This window comes from Bufo bufo, chromosome 3, assembly GCF_905171765.1.
Source record: "Bufo bufo chromosome 3, aBufBuf1.1, whole genome shotgun sequence".
Classification (NCBI taxonomy): Eukaryota; Metazoa; Chordata; class Amphibia; order Anura; family Bufonidae; genus Bufo; species Bufo bufo.
Window position 1 is genome coordinate 79,392,261 of NC_053391.1, and position 19,903 is coordinate 79,412,163.

At 45.7% G+C, this 19,903-nt stretch overlaps 1 protein-coding gene across 1 annotated transcript in view; it reads left to right on the top strand.

Moving 5' to 3' along the window:
• ZNF654 (zinc finger protein 654) overlaps nucleotides 1-1,792 on the top strand; it is a 66,120-nt gene extending 64,328 nt beyond the window's left edge. Inside the window, exon 9 of the mRNA XM_040423252.1 lies at nucleotides 1,547-1,792. Coding sequence (XP_040279186.1) covers nucleotides 1,547-1,557 — 11 coding nt within the window. The 3' untranslated portion in view covers nucleotides 1,558-1,792. The remainder of the gene's footprint in view (nucleotides 1-1,546) is intronic.
• Nucleotides 1,793-19,903: the final 18,111 nt, after the last annotated feature.

Genomic DNA, 19,903 nt, shown 5'->3' on the forward strand with positions numbered 1-19,903 from the left:
TGCTCACCCCTACTCATGATACACTGTTGAAACCATAACATCTGTCACTGCTTTATGTTGTCCCCTGTGAGTTCAGCATTAAATTTGATGGCAGGTTCTCTGTGCGACTGCCGTAGATAGCTTAGGCTATCTCCAACATGGAAAAGGAATGGAGCGCCAGGGTGCATGCTCCATTTCTCATGGGGAAAGGGAACCCTGTCCTCAGAATTGGTGTCCCACCAGTCATTATCCTCTATCCACTTAGCTGGAATACTCTTGTCCATGGGCTGGGCTGCAGTACCAGATGCCAGTAAAAACCTTGGCGGAGGTATATGCGTCCTTTTTAAAGGGGTTATCCCATGACTAATGTAAAAAATGAAAATCGGACATCATATAGTCTATGAGAACCTCTTTCTAACAAAGCTAGGACCAGTCCTGTACCTCACATCGATCCAGAGATCTCCACATTTATTGCTCTGCTAGATTTATATCAAGCTGGAAGATCAAGGGGAGTGTCTTTTCTGCTGCAGCTAAGGGGGCGTGTCCCAGCTCTCCCTATCGCAGCTCAGGAGGCGTGTCTCAGCTCTCCCTATCACAGCTCAGGGGGCGTGTCTCAGCTCTCCCTATCACAGCTCAGGAGGCAGTTGAAGAATGAAACTGAGCATGTGCGGCCAAAGAAATAAGAAAAAGAACAAACAGCAGGTGGCGCTATACAGATACATTTTATTGAATAACTTGGTGGCTATGCAAAAAAAATAAAAATAAATCGCCCCATAAGACGCACCTAGGTTTCAGAGGAGGAGAATAAGAAAAAAATATTTTCCATTACACCTCAGGTCAGACCAGCAATGAGACCTCAGCTCACAGCCCCAAACAGACCCCCAATGTTAATCAGACCTCAGATCAGCCCCCCATTGTCAGCCATTATGCCCCCATGTCAGCCATCAGCGCAAAAAAAATAACTTGCCTCTCCTGCTCCTGGACGACTCCGCTCCTCACCACCAGCGCTCTCTCTCTTCTTCCTGGTTCTCGGATGTCAGCTGTGAAGACTGCGCACAGTGAGGTCACATGGTGCACAGCAGACAGCCGAGCGGAGGACCAGGAAGCAGTGAGTACAGATTCTTCACCGCTTCCCGGTCCTCCTGTACTAATGAAGCGCTTCCAAAATGGAAGCGCTTCGTTAGTATTCGCCCCATAAGACACAGGGGGGGGGGGGGGGGGGAACTGCGTCTTATGGGGCGAAAAATACGGTACATGAAATTACAAAAGTATTCAGATCCAGGAGCTGGTTTAAAAACTGTAGAATATTTTTCGTTGGACAACCTCTTTAATACATTTTGTAGCATCTTCTGTCCGTGCGCCAGAACTGAAATCCTCTCCAGCCTGGTTAACAAATATACTGGTTTAAATGTGGGTATGAGATGGTTATTTTTATCATAATCCATATTACTGGTTTATTAGAGTTCCCGAAAATAGTTTGAAATCCAACTTAAAATCTGAAATATACACAAGACCTATCAACTGTGATGCTCATTAATAATTAATATGTTCCCTCTTTGTTCCATAGGTGCCTGGTGAAAACTTGCACAAGAAGACACAACCATCTCCACCCTACCACCCCGGGACTAAATTTGGCCTTAAACAATAGGACTTTACCAGCTTTCACGTTTTTACTAAGAATTCTTGTGGAGTGTTAAATGTGTATAATTCAAGTCCAGAAAAAAATGTTCACTTTTACATTTTAGCAACAAAAAAATGAATAATGTGCCATGTAATTTTGGTGTGTACCGCCTTGAAGATTGAATCGAATAAAATATTTTATATTTATCTCAACGGCCTTTGTAAGACTCATTCATCCAGACATGAGTGACAATGGATCATGTATCCAGCGAATGCTCATTTTGGAGGCAGCTCAGGGGGTGACCCAGCGGGTGAGTGGAGACTAATATTCAGGCTCCATGTGAAAAATTATGCAGATTAGTTCATGTCAACCTTTTTAAAAACCAAATACGTTTATCATTGGGATTTCTATTGAATTTGTTAGATTTTGATGCCCAGGATAGGTCATCAATATCAGATCAGCGGGGGTCCAAGACCCGGGGGAAATATTGCAGTGAGGGAAGGACGTTCGCCGGCAGCCGGTTTCCTCACTGCAACATATTCAGCGAACGTCCTTCCCTCACTGCGCCTGCGCTGAACACTGAACGGGAGGGCGCAGGCGCGAGATTTCCCCGGCAGACAGGAGACCAACGCTGCCTGGCCCTGTCAATCAAGTGTAGAAGGGCGTGGAAAGAGGTAAGTGAACGGAGCCTCTAGGAGCAGGTGCAACGCCCCCCTCCCCCCCGGCCCTAGAGGCTTATTTGCATATTATAAAAGTTTGTTTTTCTAAATAACGGTGGCACATAGTGACATGGGACTAATATAGTTCTGTTCAGCTGACATTAGCACATCGCTAATGTCAGCCAGGTTAATACCCATATTCTGATGACAGATACCCTTTAAGTATAGAACGGGTCAGCAACCTTCGGCACTCCAACTGCTGTGAAACCACAACTCCCAGCATGCACACTTGCTTGTCTGTTCTTGTATCTCCCATAGAAGTGAATGGAGCATGCTGGAAATTGGAGTTTCAGAACAGCTGGAATGCCGGAGGTTGCTGATCCCTGGTATAGGACATTCAGATCATTTAAATTTAGGTTTTAGACTTTTTTCAAATAGTATCTGGCACAGTTGAGAGCATGGCAGACCTGGCCACTGGAGGAAATGGCTGCCTCAACTGCTTTAAGTCAATTTCATGAGATAGAGCTCATGACAAACGTATTTTTTGTCCGAGTCCGTTCCGTGTTTTTTTTTTTTAAACGTCAATGGGGCCGCAAAAAAATGGAAATGAATCCCCGTTCATTCTGTGTCTGCATTATCATCCACATTACGGACAAGAATAGGACTGTTCAATTATGGGCCTTCCATTCCGCAAAATGCGGAACGCACAAGGGCAGTATCTGTGTTTTGCGGATATGCAATTTGTGGACTGCAAAACATCAATGGTCAAATGCATGAGGCCTTACAGGCACACTTCTGGCTACGAATCTCAGCCTACAGGGGGTCTGAGAACCCAAACTAACAGCATCATAAGGACCAGACTGATGATTGATTTAAAATGGCTGCAAGGAACCCAACATATTACTGGACAAGAAAGCTGACGGATCTTCTGATACAGATGTGGCTGAAACCTAACATGGACTTTTGTGCATGTAATCTTCCCCCATCAGTCAGAGCATACTTGCCCTCTGCCACATATGGGGGCTTTTTTTTCCTAAAAAAAAGGAGTGAGTACATGAAACTCGACCATCTTATCACCCCTCTGCGCTGAATTGCTGTTTTATTAATGACCTGACCCATCCGGATCACAGCGTCAGATTAGTCGATTAGTGAATCGTGTCCTAATTGAAATTGACAGGCGCCCCCCACCTTGGTCTCTAGCCCTAGCCGTACAGCCAAGGCCCCTTGCAGACGAGCATGAGTGGATTAGGTCCAGAAGCATTCAGTGAAAAATGTGTGATTTCGCAACCAAGTTCATTCAGTTTTGTCTGCCATCGCGTTCAGTTCAGTTTTTATTGCGCTGGTGCAATGCCATTTAATTTGTTTTGCACGTGCGTGATAAAAACCGGAATGTTTACAAACAACATCTCTTAGCAACCATCAGTGAAAAACGCAACGCATCCGCACTTGCTTGCAGATGCGATGTGATTTTCACGCAGCCCCATTCACTTCTATGGGGCCAGCGTTGCGTGAAAATCGCAGACTATAGAACATGCTGCGATTTTCACACAACGCACAAGTGATGCGTGAAAACCAACGCTCATGTACACAGCCCCATTGAAATGAGAGGGGTCCGGATTCCGTGCGGGTGCAATGTGTTTGCATCATGCATTGCACCCGCGCAGAATACTCGCTCGTGTGAAAGGGGCCTAACAAGGAAGCCTCCCTATCCCCCCCAACCCTATACACATAATAGGTGATTTATATACCGCACTAATACACTTTTACTAATATAATTTTTATACACCATTAAGCACAGAGTGCAGGGTATATCATGAGGTGCTTTCACTTGAGCTGACAGACTGAATGGAGCTTAGAAAATCAGATAAGCACATCTGTGGGAGTGTACTACGCCCTCAGGCAAGGGGGCAGCATGCCAAGAAGTAGAATGGTGTCATGTGTCAGCTACTTAGACATGCCGTATCATGACTGCTGTATAGCTGTCCCATCAAACAGCCTGGTAGTGTAACCCAGGGGCGGATTGGCCATAGACCTTACAGGGAACTTTCCTGGTGGGCCGATGCCCTGGGGGCTGCCCAAGCACTCCTCTCTGCTGTTGGTGCTCATGTACACGGCTAGAGACCACACATGCCCTCCTGAATTCATCTCACTTCCTATGCCTTGCTCCATATCTTAATCCATAGATGGACAGCTTTTAGGGCAATAGTCAGTGTGTTATGTAGTTCTGATGGGACGGTATTTTGTGCTATGACATTGCTGACCGCTCCTACTTGTGTTACCCACCTTCTGTCAATTTGGACCCCACTACATGGGCCACTTTTATTTTAATTTTTTTCCAGGGCCACTTTAAGTTCCCAGTCCGCCCCTGGTGTAACCACAGTCCCTGTGAGGTTAATTACCAAACACGCACAAAGACACCGATCAAACGATATTTATATATGCAAAGGGCTTTATTGAATCATTTTAACTGTAAAATGCTCAGTTTAAAAAAAAAACATTATTTAGCGAATACCAACAAACACGAGTGATAAATGCGGCTAAAACAACACACAATAATCTTTCTACAAACTTTTGTTAGGATATTATATATAGCAGTACATACACCGCCTGTCCAAAAAAAAAAGTCCCCACCTGGATTGAACTAAGCAAATAGTTATGAGCCTCCTATTGGATAATTACTGCATGGGCGATTATCTTTCAGCTGGCAAAAAGTTATCTAAGACACATCTCGTGGTCATGGAAAAGATGTTAGTCTGTTTGAGAAGGGGGAAATCATTGGCATGCATCAAGCAGAGAAAACATCTAAGGAGATTGCAGAAACTACTAAAATTGGCTTAAGAACTGTCCAAAGCATTATTAAAAACTGGAAGGATAGTGGGGACCCATCGTATTTGAGGAGGAAATGTGGCGGGGAAAAAATCCTGAATGACCGTCATCGGCGATCACTTACAGGTGAAACTCGAAAAATTTGAATATCGTGCAAAAGTCCATTTACCGTATTTCAGTAATGCAAATTAAAAGGAATTGCATTAATGCAGCTTAAAATTATAATTTTGTGAAAAGGTTCAATATTCTAGGTTCAAAGTGTCAGACTCTAGTCAGCTAATTAATCCATACCCCCTGAGCAAAGGGTACCTCAAAATTGTGACTTTGGGGTTTCTTAAGCTGTAAGCCACAATCATCCAAATTATAACAAATAAAGGCTTGAAATATCTCGGTTTGCATGTAATGAATCTATCACATATGTTAGTTTCACCTTTTACGTTGAAATAAATGAACTTTGCACGATATTCTAATTTTTTGAGTTTCACCTGTATACGTTTGGTGAAATCAAATCGAAGAAAAACAACAGTAGAACTCAGGGCTATGTTTAATAGTGAAAGTAAGAGCATTTCCACACGCACAATGCGAAGGGAACTCAAGGCATTGGGACTGAACAGCTGTGTAGCCGTAAGAAAACCACTAATCAGTGAGGCAAACCAAAAAAAAGACTTCAATTTGCTAGGGAGCATAAAGATTGGACTCTGGAGCAATGGAAGAAGGTCATGTGTTCTGATGAGTCCAGATTTACCCTGTTCCAGAGTGATGGGCAAATCAGGGTAAGAGGAGAGGAAGATGAAGTGATGCCCCCATCATGCCTAGTGCCTACTGTACAAGCCTGTGGGGACAGTGCTATGATCTGGGGTTGCTGCAGTTGGTCAGGTCTAGGTTCAGCAACAGTATGTGCTCCAAGAATGAGGTCAGCGGACTACCTGAACATACTGAATGACCAGGTTATTCCATCAATGGATTTTTTTCTTCCCTGATGGCACGGACATATTCCAAGATGACAATGCTAGGATTCATAGGGCTCAAATTGTGAAAGAGTGGTTCAGGGAGCATGAGACATCATTTTCACACAGGGATTGGCCACCACAGAGTCCAGACCTTAACCCCATTGAGAATCTTTTTTTTTTTTTTTTTTGGACAGGCAGTGTATATGCAGTGGCTACCGGGGAAGTGGTGGCTGCTTCGGGGCCCGGCAGCGTGTCAGTCAACTTTTAACACAGTTTTTCAGGCCAGGTCCCTTCACATACAGTGCAGCGCCATTGGGCACCGGCCTGCCTGTGCTTGTCCATCATCATCCTTCCAAATCCCTCCCCCCCACCACCCCCCATGTGCATCTTACTGCCAGACCCAGGAATCAAGCCAGTATAAGTCTGCACTCAGCAGTGCGCTGTTCTAGTTAGGCACACCTCCGAGTTGTCTTGACCTGAGGAGGGAGTGGCAGGCGGGAGAAACCGTGCGGCAGGCAAGAGGAGCAACAGGGCAGTGGCACAGCAGCGCACATCAGTGACTGACTCACTGGGCTTTTCAGGTATGTCTGTGCCTGCTGCCTGTGTGCCCCCCTTGCCCTTGTCAGCGCAGCTCTGTCTGGCCCCTGTCTGTGCCTCCGTGGTTGGCTCTTTCAGGAGAGCAGTGGCTGACCATTATGTGTGCCCCTGTGGGCATTGTCTGTGCCCGTCCTGTGGCCCCCAGGCCACTATCTGCCCCTGGGCCCTGGCCCTTATCTGTGCCCCCTGTCTGTGCCTCCCTGCCCTGGCCCATGTCTCTGCCCCCTTGGCCCCTGTGTACACCACCCTGGCCCTTTCTGTTCCCCCCTGGCCTCTGTCTGTGACCCCCTGGCCCCTATCTGTGCCCCTGGGCCCTATTTGCACCCTGTCCCTGGTCTGTGCCCCCCTGGCCTCCATCTGCGCCCCTGGGCCCTGACCCTTATCGGTGCCCCCTCTCTGACCCTTGTCTGTGCCCCTGGCCCTTATCTGTGCCCCCTGGCCTTTGTCTGCACTCCTGGCTCTTATCTGTGCCCCCCTGGCCTTTTTCTGCACCTCTGGCCCCTGTGTGCGCAACCATGGCCCTTTCAGTGCAGCCCCTGGCCCTTATCTAAGCCTCCCTGGCCTGTGCCCCCCGACCCTTGTCTGCGCGCCCCCCCAGTCCTTGTCTGCACCCCCTGGCCTGTGCCCCCCTGGCCCCTGTCTGCCCCCCCCCCCCCCTGCTTGCTGTTCTGCCATCTACTACTGCTTATTTTGTTACTCTTATATATGCATAGCGTGTGCGTTTATATACAGTGATGGTCAGTTTGCAGTGTTCACCCGCCGGGGGCCTTCATCGGGCTGTTCTCGTAACTGCCTGCTCCCGGTGACCGCATTTGATTTCAGACCGGCTCCCGACACAGGCACAGGTAAGGGCTTACCTGTGCATCGCTGGACGGGTGAGTCAAGATGGCAGCCCGCATGTGTTCGCTGGTGAACACTGCAAACTGCCATAATAATCACTAGTACATGGCGTAACAGCGGGCAGAAAGGGGAGGCTTCCAGGTACTGCAAGCTATAGACAGTATCACCCCCCTTTCCAATGTTTTATATAAAGATAAATAAACAAAAAAAAGACTTCACTATTAAAATATAAAAATACTAAAAACCCGGTTTTGGTGACCAACTCCCCCCCCCCCCTCTCCCCACAACACACGCACCAAACAAAAAAAATTAAACAAGGGCCCATGCACACGACCATATGCCATATGACCATATGCCCTCTGAGACATTCGGTCCTTGAGCGGGCCATATGTCCTGGAGCAGCATTGATTGTGTGCATGGGAGCGCACAGCTTTATAGATTACTAAAACGTATGATTATGGGAATGTAGTCTCGCACGCAGCCCAACACGCACATAACCAATGATGCTGCGCGCTCCTGTGCATGCGATCAATGCCGCTGCAGAACATATGGCTCGCTCAAGAACTGTATGTCTCGGAGGGCATACGGTTGTGTGCATGGGCCCTAACAATGATCCAAAAATTGCACGCACCCCAAAAATTGTACTAATAAAAACTACTACCACAAATAAGCCCTCATAAAGCTCTGTAGACAGAAATATGAAAAAGTTATAGCTGTCAGAAAATGGTGATGCAACGAAAAATCTATTTTTCGCAAAGGTTTTATTTTAACCCCTTCTAACCCATAGGCTTTTTTTTCCTTTTGCATTTTCGTTTTGTGCTCTCCGCCTTCCCAGAGCCTTAACTTTTTTTTATTTTTCCATTCACATAGCTGTATGTGGTAATAATAAAATGTAGTTGAAAGTGGTAAAAAATTCCAAATTGTGATCTTGATTTTCCAGGTCAGTATAAATCTGGCGGATACCACATATGTATAGTTTTTCTTGCGTTTTGATACTGGAAAAAAATAAAGAAATTGAAACTTTATTTTTGGACCCCTATAAGCTTTTTGCAGTTAACCAGCATTGGAGTCTATAATGATTTTACTAGTTTCCTATCGAGCCCGGCTACAGACAGCGGCTCCGTAGGAAACACTGTGCAGCAGCCTCCTGTCAGTCACTATGACATGGGCAGCCGTACACAAGCTCCGGCTCCTCTGATCACCACAGAAGCGCGTATTTACAAAAAGGACTATGTAAATTTAAAAATTCCTGATCTTGGAGGCAAAGGAGGAAATAAAAAAATAAAAATTAAGTATTAAAGGGGTTGTGTAATCTTAGACATTGGTGGTATGTTGCTACAAAATGCTACAGTTAGGTGCGGGTCTCACCTGTGGGGCAAACAATAAGGAGAAGGCAGTGCTTTTATGAGCGCTGCTTTCTCTTCAAACAGCTGATCGGCGGGGGGCTGGTGTTGGACCCACGCTGATCTGATATTGATGACGTATCTAGAGAATGGGTCATCAATAGAAAAAAAAGCTGAAAACCCCTTTAAGGAAATGATCTGCTTTTGTAAAACGGATAACCAATCCGGATAGGACATCAGCATTAGAGCTCATGCACACAATAGAATTTTTCATCCATGTCCATTAGTTTTTTTTAGGCCTATATGTATAACCATTCACTACAATGGGCCTGGCAAAAAATGGAAATGACACAAAGTGCATTACGTGCCTGTATGTCTGGATGGCGGTTCCAAGGGCAAGGATAGGACATTTCTGCAGGAGCCAAAAATAAAGGACGGCACGCACTAGGGCAGAATCAGTGTTTTGGTTTTTTTAAAACCGATTTTAAAATGGGTATCAGAAGTCGGCTTCGGTACTGACTGATACCTTGGTTCTGAAGCCGACTTCAGATCCCTGTTTAAAATCTGTTTTAAGTTAAATAATCAAATACCAAAGTTATTGACCGCAGTCTCCCAAGACTTCGGCAATAACGAAGTTTGAAGCGAATTGACTTTGGATCTTGGCTTCAAAGATCAGTATGCTCAACCCTAGTGAGGAAGCTTGTTACTGAAAATCTGAGCATGTAAGAGGACTTTCACATGAGCGGATCCTGTGTGTGGAATCCGCTGCGTGAAAGAGAGCCAAGCCGCGCTCCGGACAGCAGAGACACGGAGCAGTAACATGACTGATAATGCTCCGCGCCTCTCTGTGATCTTTTTACTACAAAATCACGGTGACAATTTTATCTCACTGTGATTTTGTAGTAAAAAGGTCACAGATAGGCAAGGAGCATTATCAGTCATGTTACATGACAGACAGTGTGTGTGTGTATATATATTTATATATATATATATTATAGGAAAAGGATGGCGTGGCAGCCTGGTCTGGTCTAGATGGTGACTGGCCAAAGGAGTGGGGTTTTCATAGGAGGGGGGAGTTGGGGGGGAAGCATACAAAAATTTGCTGTGGGGCCCAGTCACTTCTAGCTACACCCCTGCATACAGTGATTACTTCATGGAATGAATTGCTTACATATTAGAAGTTACAGAATTTCTATTATTACATAAATATTTCATGTTCAATGACAAATATTACTTGCAGACAAGTGGTGTCTCAATGAGGGCACGATTCTCACCCTCCCTTGCGAACATAACAGTGTAATACTGGGAGGAATATTATGTTTTCTCACTGGATAATCCCTTTGCAGAGTCGATTAACTGGTATGGCGGGTACATCGATGACCTGCTGTTTATTTGGCAGGGCGATGGATCTGCCATACTGGTTTTCCTAGACTATCTTAAAGGGGTTCTGCAGGTTTTTTAAACTGATGATCTATCCACTGGATAGATCATCAGCATCTGATCGGCGGGGCTCCGACACCCGGGACCCCTGCCAATCAGCTGTTTGAGAAGGCAGCGGCGCTGGCAGTAGTGCCGCGGCCTTCTCGCTGTTTACCGCAGGCCCTGTGATGTCACGACTAGTATCACTGGCCTGGGCGCGGCTAAGCTCCATTCAAGTGAACAAAGCTCAGCCCCGCCCAGGCCATTGATACTAGTCGTGACATCACTGGGCCTGCGGTAAACAGCGAGTAGGCCACGGCTCTACTGCCAGCGCCGCTGCCTTCTCAAACAGCTGATCGGCAGGGGTGTCGGACCTCCGCCGATCAGATGCTGATGATCTATCCAGAAGATAGATCATCAGTTTAAATAAACTGCAGAACCCCTTTAATAGTAATCCTTTCAACCTAAAATTCACCTATCCTTTCATACGGTCTCCATTACATTCCTGGATCTTATACTAACTGGTGTACCCCAACATCCAATTTATACAGAAACTTACCAAAAGGTGACAGCAGGGCCAGAATTCTCCATGCCGCTAGTCATCACCCCATGCATACAATCAAGACGATACCAGTTGGGGAGATGATTGGAACAAGGAGGAATTGTAACACCAAGGAGACGTTCCTCTGGGAAGGCGAAGCAATCAGGGGGCGCCTACGCCACAGGGGCTACCCTGATCAGATGCTACGGCGAGTACAAAAAATAGCTCCTAACAAAAACATGGAGGAATTTCTATTTCACAAAAACTTGGATAAGGGAGAGAATAAGTGTGATACCAAAAGCTCATAATCATAATAAAAATTTCCCCACCCTGGTTCTCACCCACAGTCAGCAATTTTCAAGTATTAAGCATACCATTTTGAAATATTTGCCCATACTATATGGGGATGAAGTATTGGCATCCATTTTGAACAATGGCTGTAGAGTAGTTTCCCTGAGGTCTCATACCATAGGTAACTCATTGTCTCCGTCCCTTTTCTCCCATGGTTGCATCAGGGTGGATTTTACAGGTGCTGATCGCACCCCTTGTAAGACCTGCAATTATGTAACACCTACTAAGACATTCCAGGACTGCGATACTGAATGTGCTGTATATATCACAACTTATGTGTGATTTAATCAGTGGCGTACATCGAGAAATAAGGGCCCCATTGCAAGGATCAAACTGGGCCCCCCACACAGGACAGAAGGGTTTCTGCCTAAACCAATTTTTCCACTGCTTCATTTGCTAAAAGTAGTTCCTTAGAGGGTAGAGTCCTGACCAAGTTTTCACCTCCAGTAGAGGAGGAGATAATCCCAACTAAGACTGGGCCCCATAGCATGGTCTGCTGCTATGGTAGTTACGCCCCTGGGTTTAATCTATGTGGGCAGTACCACAAGGACGCTTAAAGAGATTCTGTCACCAGGTTTCACCCCTGTCAGCTAAACATATGCTGATGTTCAGGGCGTCTTCACGATTCCTAATGTGGGCTTCTAAATGTCATCTGTGGGCTTATTTAGCTAAAAAACAGCTTTTACTAACCTGTCAGTCAAATAAATAAGGTGCCCAAGGGGATGTGAAGCGATGCCAGGTGCCGGCCGCACCCGCCGCCGTTCGTGCCCAGCGCCGCCTTTCCGGACTTCTGCGCCGCCTCCTAATCCTCTGTGCCGCCTCTCGCTCTCCCTCCCCCTCCTTCTGCTGTAAGATCTCGCGCTTGCGCACAGCCCTCTGCCTGATGCGCCCGTGCGGACTTCTCCATTTGGCTTCTTCCAGCGAAGTGCGCATGCGCCGGCACTTCGCTCAACCCCCTGTATGCGCGAGATCTTACAGCAGGAGGAGGAGGGAGGGAGGGAGAGCGAGAGGCGGCACAGAGGATTAGGAGGCAGCGCAGAAGTCTGGAAAGGCGGCGCTGGGCACGAACGGCGGCGGGTGCGGCCGGCACCTGGCATCGCTTCACATCCCCTTGGGCACCTTATTTGTTTGACTGACAGGTTAGTAAAAGCTGTTTTTTAGCTAAATAAGCCCACAGATGACATTTATAAGACCACATTAGGAATCGTGATGAGGCCCTGAACATCAGCATATGTTTAGCTGACAGGGGTGAAACCTGGTGACAGAATCTCTTTAAGAATAGGATAATAGAACACCTGAATTATATAGACAATCCTCAACTCACAAATATTTCCAATGCAGCAAGACATTTTATTAGTGTCCATAATCGCTTTTCTAGATCATTACCATTGACAGAATCTACACTCCAAGAAGAGGAGGAGACATCAAGCCCAAATTATTGAATATATATTGGATATTCTGTCTCGAGTCCAGACCCCCACATGGATTGAATCTGCACAAAGGACTCATGTACCACTAATAATGTATGTGGTCTCGCTCATGTGCCTTTGCCTTTTGAATCTCACTTGGGTTTGCTGCGCTGTCAGTGAGGCCGTGGAGGCCATGTCCTCTCAATAAAAGTTCTTATATGTTCTTCACCACATATATGTCCTCATATTGAAGCTTATATATTCTCTTTATCATAAGCATTATTGTGACAGCGCACCTCACCCAGGGGTGCACCTAGCCTTTCTGCGAAAACTGAAACGGCGCCCCTCCCCATGCCAATTTTTTTACGTAACCCCTTTGCCACATGGAAAGCGCTCATTGCCCATGGACCATCCGCTGCCCCCATCTTGCCACTCCCTACCTGGCGCTGCCTGAGGCGATCGCCTCATCTGGCCTCATTGGTGGTGCACACCTGAGCTCACCCATGAGCTTCTTTCTGTTTTTTATGGGTTAGGTTTGACTAAGCACACTGTTCACACATTGCGTCAACTCCCCGACCCCCCCAAAACAAATTGTTTCATACACCTCCCAAATTGCTACAGCCCCAATGACTCTGCCGAGTTGTCTGCAATATCATATTCAGAATTAATGTTGATACGGGCAACATTACCGAATTGTGTGTGCAAGCTAGTCTTTTCATTTTCATCAAGTATTATACTGCTTTGTGCTGCTGGTCTGAAATCCGTGTTTTACGTGTTGCCACAAGTACCTGGCTCCACAAGTTATGAAGATCAGCAGTACTATCTCACTGTGATGATTAAGGACCTTGTCCGAAACGCGTTTACAGTCGTGGTGCCGTGATTATTTGTATATGCTTGCTGTATAAAGAATAAAGGATGGTCACAGCTTTAAGAACGGTGCTGGTTTTTACTTTGTGGCTCATATTTATGTACTGGATTACAAAAGGTTGGAAATCGGACTACAACCGTGCACGTCTGGTACAAAAAAGGTGCAGGTGAGCTGGAGCTGACTTTTGAACATGAATATGAGCTTTAACTCGCATTTTAGTGAGGAACAGTTGGAATTCCTTGATGTGCTGGTGAGGATACAAAATAGAAATATTGTAACAGAAGGATACAGGAAACCCAGCGCCTCCAATGCTCTGCTACATTTTGATAGTTTCCAGTTAAATAGTGTAAAAAAATCCGTACCATACGGGCAATTTATCAGTTTAAGGGCTCATTCACACGAGCCCGTTGCCGTATTGCAGCCCGCATTTTCCGATCCGCAATACACGGGCACCGTTCCGTGTGCATTCTGCATCACGGATGCGGTACAATTGACTTCAATGGGTCCACAAATCCGGAACTGTGCAGAACGGAAGCACGGAACGGAACACTATGGAAGCACTACGGAGTGCTTCCTGGGGTTCCATTCCGTGCCTCCGCAAAAAGATAGAACATTCTCTATCTTTTTGCGGAAATGATGGATCCCCATGTTTCTGGGCCACGGTCGATGCCCATGCAATTTGCGGTCCACAGCATGGGCACAGGCTTCACACGGTCGTGTGAACAAGCCCTAAGGCCTCTTGCACGCGAACGTTTTTTTCCCCTTTTTTTACGTTCCGTATAAGGACAGTATAAGGAATCATTAATTTCAATGGATCCGCAAAAAACGGAATATACTCTGTATGCCTTCTGTTTCCGTATTTCCGTTCCGTTCAAAGATAGAACATGTCCTATTATTGTCCGCATAACGGACAAGGATAGTACTATTCTATCAGGGGCCAGCTGTTTCATTCCGCAAAAAACGGAATGCACATGGACATCATCCGTATTTTTTGCTGGTCCGTTTTTTGCGGACCGCAAAATACTGAAAAAGCCATATGGTCGAGTGCAAGAGGCCTAAAAAGGATTAAACAGTGATGAGGAAACCTTTAAAAAGCAGGCACATGAATTGTATGCACGGCTATTAGAACAAGGCTATTCCCATACATTCAGGCTTGGACTGACCCACAGGGGACAGGTGAATCCCCCGGTGGGCCCTTGGCAAAAGTGGGCCCCCAGTCCCCCAGCACAGCATCTCAACCATCTTATCTCTTCTAATATATAAAGCTGAGTGTATGTGTGTGTGTATGTATGTCCGCTAGAGGAATACGCACCTTCGCATTTACAATCACGAAATTTGGCACACAGGTACATCAGGTGTCCGGAAAGGTTTTAACCACCTCAGCCCCCAGTGCTTAAACACCCTGAAAGACCAGGCCACTTTTTACACTTCTGACCTACACTACTTTCACCGTTTATTCCTCGGTCATGCAACTTACCACCCAAATGAATTTTACCTCCTTTTCTTCTCACTAATAGAGCTTTCATTTGGTGGTATTTCATTGCTGCTGACATTTTTACTTTTTTTGTTATTAATCGAAATTTAACGATTTTTTTGCAAAAAAATGACATTTTTCACTTTCAGTTGTAAAATTTTGCAAAAAAAAACGACATCCATATATAAATTTTGCTCTAAATTTATTGTTCTACATGTCTTTGATAAAAAAAAAATGTTTGGGTAAAAAAAAAATGGTTTGGGTAAAAGTTATAGCGTTTACAAACTATGGTACAAAAATGTGAATTTCCGCTTTTTGAAGCAGCTCTGACTTTCTGAGCACCTGTCATGTTTCCTGAGGTTCTACAATGCCCAGACAGTACAAACACCCCACAAATGACCCCATTTCGGAAAGTAGACACCCTAAGGTATTCGCTGATGGGCATAGTGAGTTCATAGAACTTTTTATTTTTTGTCACAAGTTAGCGGAAAATGATGATTTTTTTTTTTTTTTTTTCTTACAAAGTCTCATATTCCACTAACTTGTGACAAAAAATAAAAACTTCCATGAACTCACTATGCCCATCACGAAATACCTTGGGGTCTCTTCTTTCCAAAATGGGGTCACTTGTGGGGTAGTTATACTGCCCTGGCATTCTAGGGGCCCAAATGTGTGGTAAGGAGTTTGAAATCAAATTCTGTAAAAAATGACCGGTGAAATCCGAAAGGTGCTCTTTGGAATATGGGCCCCTTTGCCCACCTAGGCTGCAAAAAAGTGTCACACATCTGGTATCTCCGTATTCAGTAGAAGTTGGGGAATGTGTTTTGGGGTGTCATTTTACATATACCCATGCTGGGTGAGAGAAATATCTTGGTCAAATGCCAACTTTGTATAAAAAAATGGGAAAAGTTGTCTTTTGCCAAGATATTTCTCTCACCCAGCATGGGAATATGTAAAAAGACACCCCAAAACACATTCCCCAACTTCTCCTGAATACGGAGATACCAGATGTGTGACACTTTTTTGCAGCCTAGGTGGGCAAAGGGGCCAATATTCCAAAGAGCACCTTTCGGATTTCACTCGTCATTTTTTACAGAATTTGATTTCAAACTCCTTACCACACATTTGGGCCCCTAGAATGCCAGGGCAGTATAACTACCCCACAAGTGACCCCATTTTGGAAAGAAGAGACCCCAAGGTATTCGCTGATGGGCATAGTGAGTTCATGGAAGTTTTTATTTTTTGTCACAAGTTAGTGGAATATGAGACTTTGTATGAAAAAAAAAAAAAAAATCATCATTTTCCACTAACTTGTGACAAAAAATAAAAAATTCTAGGAACTCGCCATGCCCCTCACGGAATACCTTGGGGTGTCTTCTTTCCAAAATGGGGTCACTTGTGGGGTAGTTATACTGCCCTGGCATTTTCCAGGGGCCCTAATGTGTGGTAAGTAGGTAAATGACCAGTGAAATCCGAAAGGTGCTCTTTGGAATATGGGCCCCTTTGCCCACCTAGGCTGCAAAAAAGTGTCACACATCTGGTATCTCCGTACTCAGGAGACGTTGGGGAATGTGTTTTGGGGTGTCTTTTTACATATACCCATGCTGGGTGAGAGAAATATCTTGGCAAAAGACAACTTTTCCCATTTTTTTATACAAAGTTGGCATTTGACCAAGATATTTATCTCACCCAGCATGGGTATATGTAAAATGACACCCCAAAACACATTCCCCACCTTCTCCTGAGTACGGAGATACCAGATGTGTGACACTTTTTTGCAGCCTAGGTGGGCAAAGGGGCCCATATTCCAAAGAGCACCTTTCGGATTTCACTCGTCATTTTTTACAGAATTTGATTTCAAACTCCTTACCACACACTTGGGCCCCTAGAATCCCAGGGCAGTATAACTACCCCACAAGTGACCCCATTTTGGAAAGAAGAGACCCCAAGGTATTCGCTGATGGGCATAGTGAGTTCATGGAAGTTTTTATTTTTTGTCACAAGTTAGTGGAATATGAGACTTTGTATGAAAAAAAATAAAAATAAAAAAATCATCATTTTCCACTAACTTGTGACAAAAAATAAAAAATTCTAGGAACTCGCCATGCCCCTCACGGAATACCTTGGGGTGTCTTCTTTCCAAAATGGGGTCACTTGTGGGGTAGTTATACTGCCCTGGCATTTTCCAGGGGCCCTAATGTGTGGTAAGTAGGTAAATGACCAGTGAAATCCGAAAGGTGCTCTTTGGAATATGGGCCCCTTTGCCCACCTAGGCTGCAAAAAAGTGTCACACATCTGGTATCTCCGTACTCAGGAGACGTTGGGGAATGTGTTTTGGGGTGTCTTTTTACATATACCCATGCTGGGTGAGAGAAATATCTTGGCAAAAGACAACTTTTCCCATTTTTTTATACAAAGTTGGCATTTGACCAAGATATTTATCTCACCCAGCATGGGTATATGTAAAATGACACCCCAAAACACATTGCCCAACTTCTCCTGAGTACGGCGATACCAGATGTGTGACACTTTTTTGCAGCCTAGATGCGCAAAGGGGCCCAAATTCCTTTTAGGAGGGCATTTTTAGACATTTGGATACCAGACTTCTTCTCACGCTTTGGGGCCCCTAGAATGCCAGGGCAGTATAAATACCCCACATGTGACCCCATTTTGGAAAGAAGACACCCCAAGGTATTCAATGAGGGGCATGGCGAGTTCATAGAATTTTTTTTTTTTTGGCACAAGTTAGCGGAAATTGATATTTTTTATTTTTTTCTCACAAAGTCTCCCGTTCCGCTAACTTGGGACAAAAATTTCAATCTTTCATGGACTCAATATGCCCCTCACGGAATACCTGGGGGTGTCTTCTTTCCGAAATGGGGTCACATGTGGGGTATTTATACTGCCCTGGCATTCTAGGGGCCCTAAAGCGTGAGAAGAAGTCTGGAATATAAATGTCTAAAAAATTTTACGCATTTGGATTCCGTGAGGGGTATGGTGAGTTCATGTGAGATTTTATTTTTTGTCACAAGTTAGTGGAATATGAGACTTTGTAAGAAAAAATAATAATAATTCCGCTAACTTGGGCCAAAAAAATGTCTGAATGGAGCCTTACAGAGGGGTGATCAATGACAGGGGGGTGATCAATGACAGGGGGAGTGATCAATGACAGGGGGGGTGATCAATGACAGGGGGGTGATCAATGACAGGGGGTTGATCAATGACAGGGGGTTGATCAATGACAGGGGGGTGATCAATGACAGGGGGGTGATCAATGACAGGGGGGGGTGATCAATGACAGGGGTGGTGATCAATGACAGGGGGGTGATCAATGACAGGGGGGGGTGATCAATGACAGGGGGGTGATCAATGACAGGGGGGTGATCAATGACAGGGGGGGGGGTGATCAATGACAGGGGGGGTGATCAATGACAGGGGGGGTGATCAATGACAGGGGGGTGATCAATGACAGGGGGGTGATCAATGACAGGGGGGTGATCAGGGAGTCTATATGGGGTGATAACCACAGTCATTGATCACGCCCCTGTAAGGCTTCATTCAGACGTCCGTATGCGTTTTGCGGATCCGATCCATCTATCAGTGGATCCGTAAAAATCATGCGGACGTCTGAATGGAGCTTTACAGGGGGGTGATCAATGACAGGGGGGTAATCAATGACAGGGGGGTGATCAGGGAGTCTATATGGGGTGATCACCACAGTCATTGATCATCACAGTCATTGATCATGCCCCTGTAAGGCTTCATTCAGACGTCCGGATGCGTTTTGCGGATCCGATCCATCTATCAGTGGATCCGTAAAAATCATGCGGACATCTGAATGGAGCTTTACAGGGGGTGATCAGGGAGTCTATATGGGGTGATCACCACAGTCATTGATCATGCCCCTGTAAGGCTTCATTCAGACGTCCGGATGCGTTTTGCGGATCCGATCCATCTATCAGTGGATCCGTAAAAATCATGCGGACGTCTGAATGGAGCTTTACAGGGGGGTAATCAATGACAGGGGGGTAATCAATGACAGGGGGGTAATCAGGGAGTCTATATGGGGTGATCAGGGGTGATCAGGGGCTAATAAGGGGTTAATAAGTGACGGGGGGGGGGGTGTAGTGTAGTGTAGTGGTGCTTGGTGCTACTTTACTGAGCTACCTGTGTCCTCTGGTGGTCGATCCAAACAAAGGGGACCACCAGAGGACCAGGTAACAGGTATATTAGACGCTGTTATCAAAACAGCGTCTAATATACCTGTTAGGGGTTAAAAAAAAACACATCTCCAGCCTGCCAGCGAACGATCGCCGCTGGCAGGCTGGAGATCAACTCTCTTACCTTCCGTTCCTGTGAGCGCGCGCGCCTGTGTGCGCGCGTTCACAGGAAATCCCGGCTCACGCGAGATGACGCGTATATGCGTCGCTGAGCGCAGGGCTGCCACCTCCGGAACGCGAATCTGCGTACAGCGGTCCGGAGGTGGTTAAACTGGGTCTCAGCTCTCTAGCACAAACCGTTCCTGAGATATTCCTAAAAAAAATACATTAGCCAATAGAAGCCTGGTCACATGACCCTTATCAGCCAATATAAGCTCGCAGGCCCTTAGTCTCCACATACACACAGTTTTACTCCAGGTTTCCATAACAACCCAGCCATTTTTCTTCACTGCTGTTGGTGAGCTTTAAAGGAAATCTGTCACCAGGATAATCTCTATTGAAGTAAAGCCATAGTCTAATAGCACTTAGTACCTTATTTCTAGATGTGCTTTTGTTTCAGCAATTAAACTGGGACTCAGATCGGAACTCTCCACTGCCACCAATGATGGGGGAACGTGATTTTAACTAGGGTGGGGGGGGGGTGTGAGGCCGCACTGGCCACCAATGATGGGGGATTCGGAACGTGATTTTAACTAGGGGGGGGAGTTTGGTTCTGCTGGGGGATATTTTGTGCTGCACTGTGTTTGGTTCTGCTGGGGCGGTATTTTGTGCTGCACTGTTGTATTTGGTTCTGCTGGGGGATATTT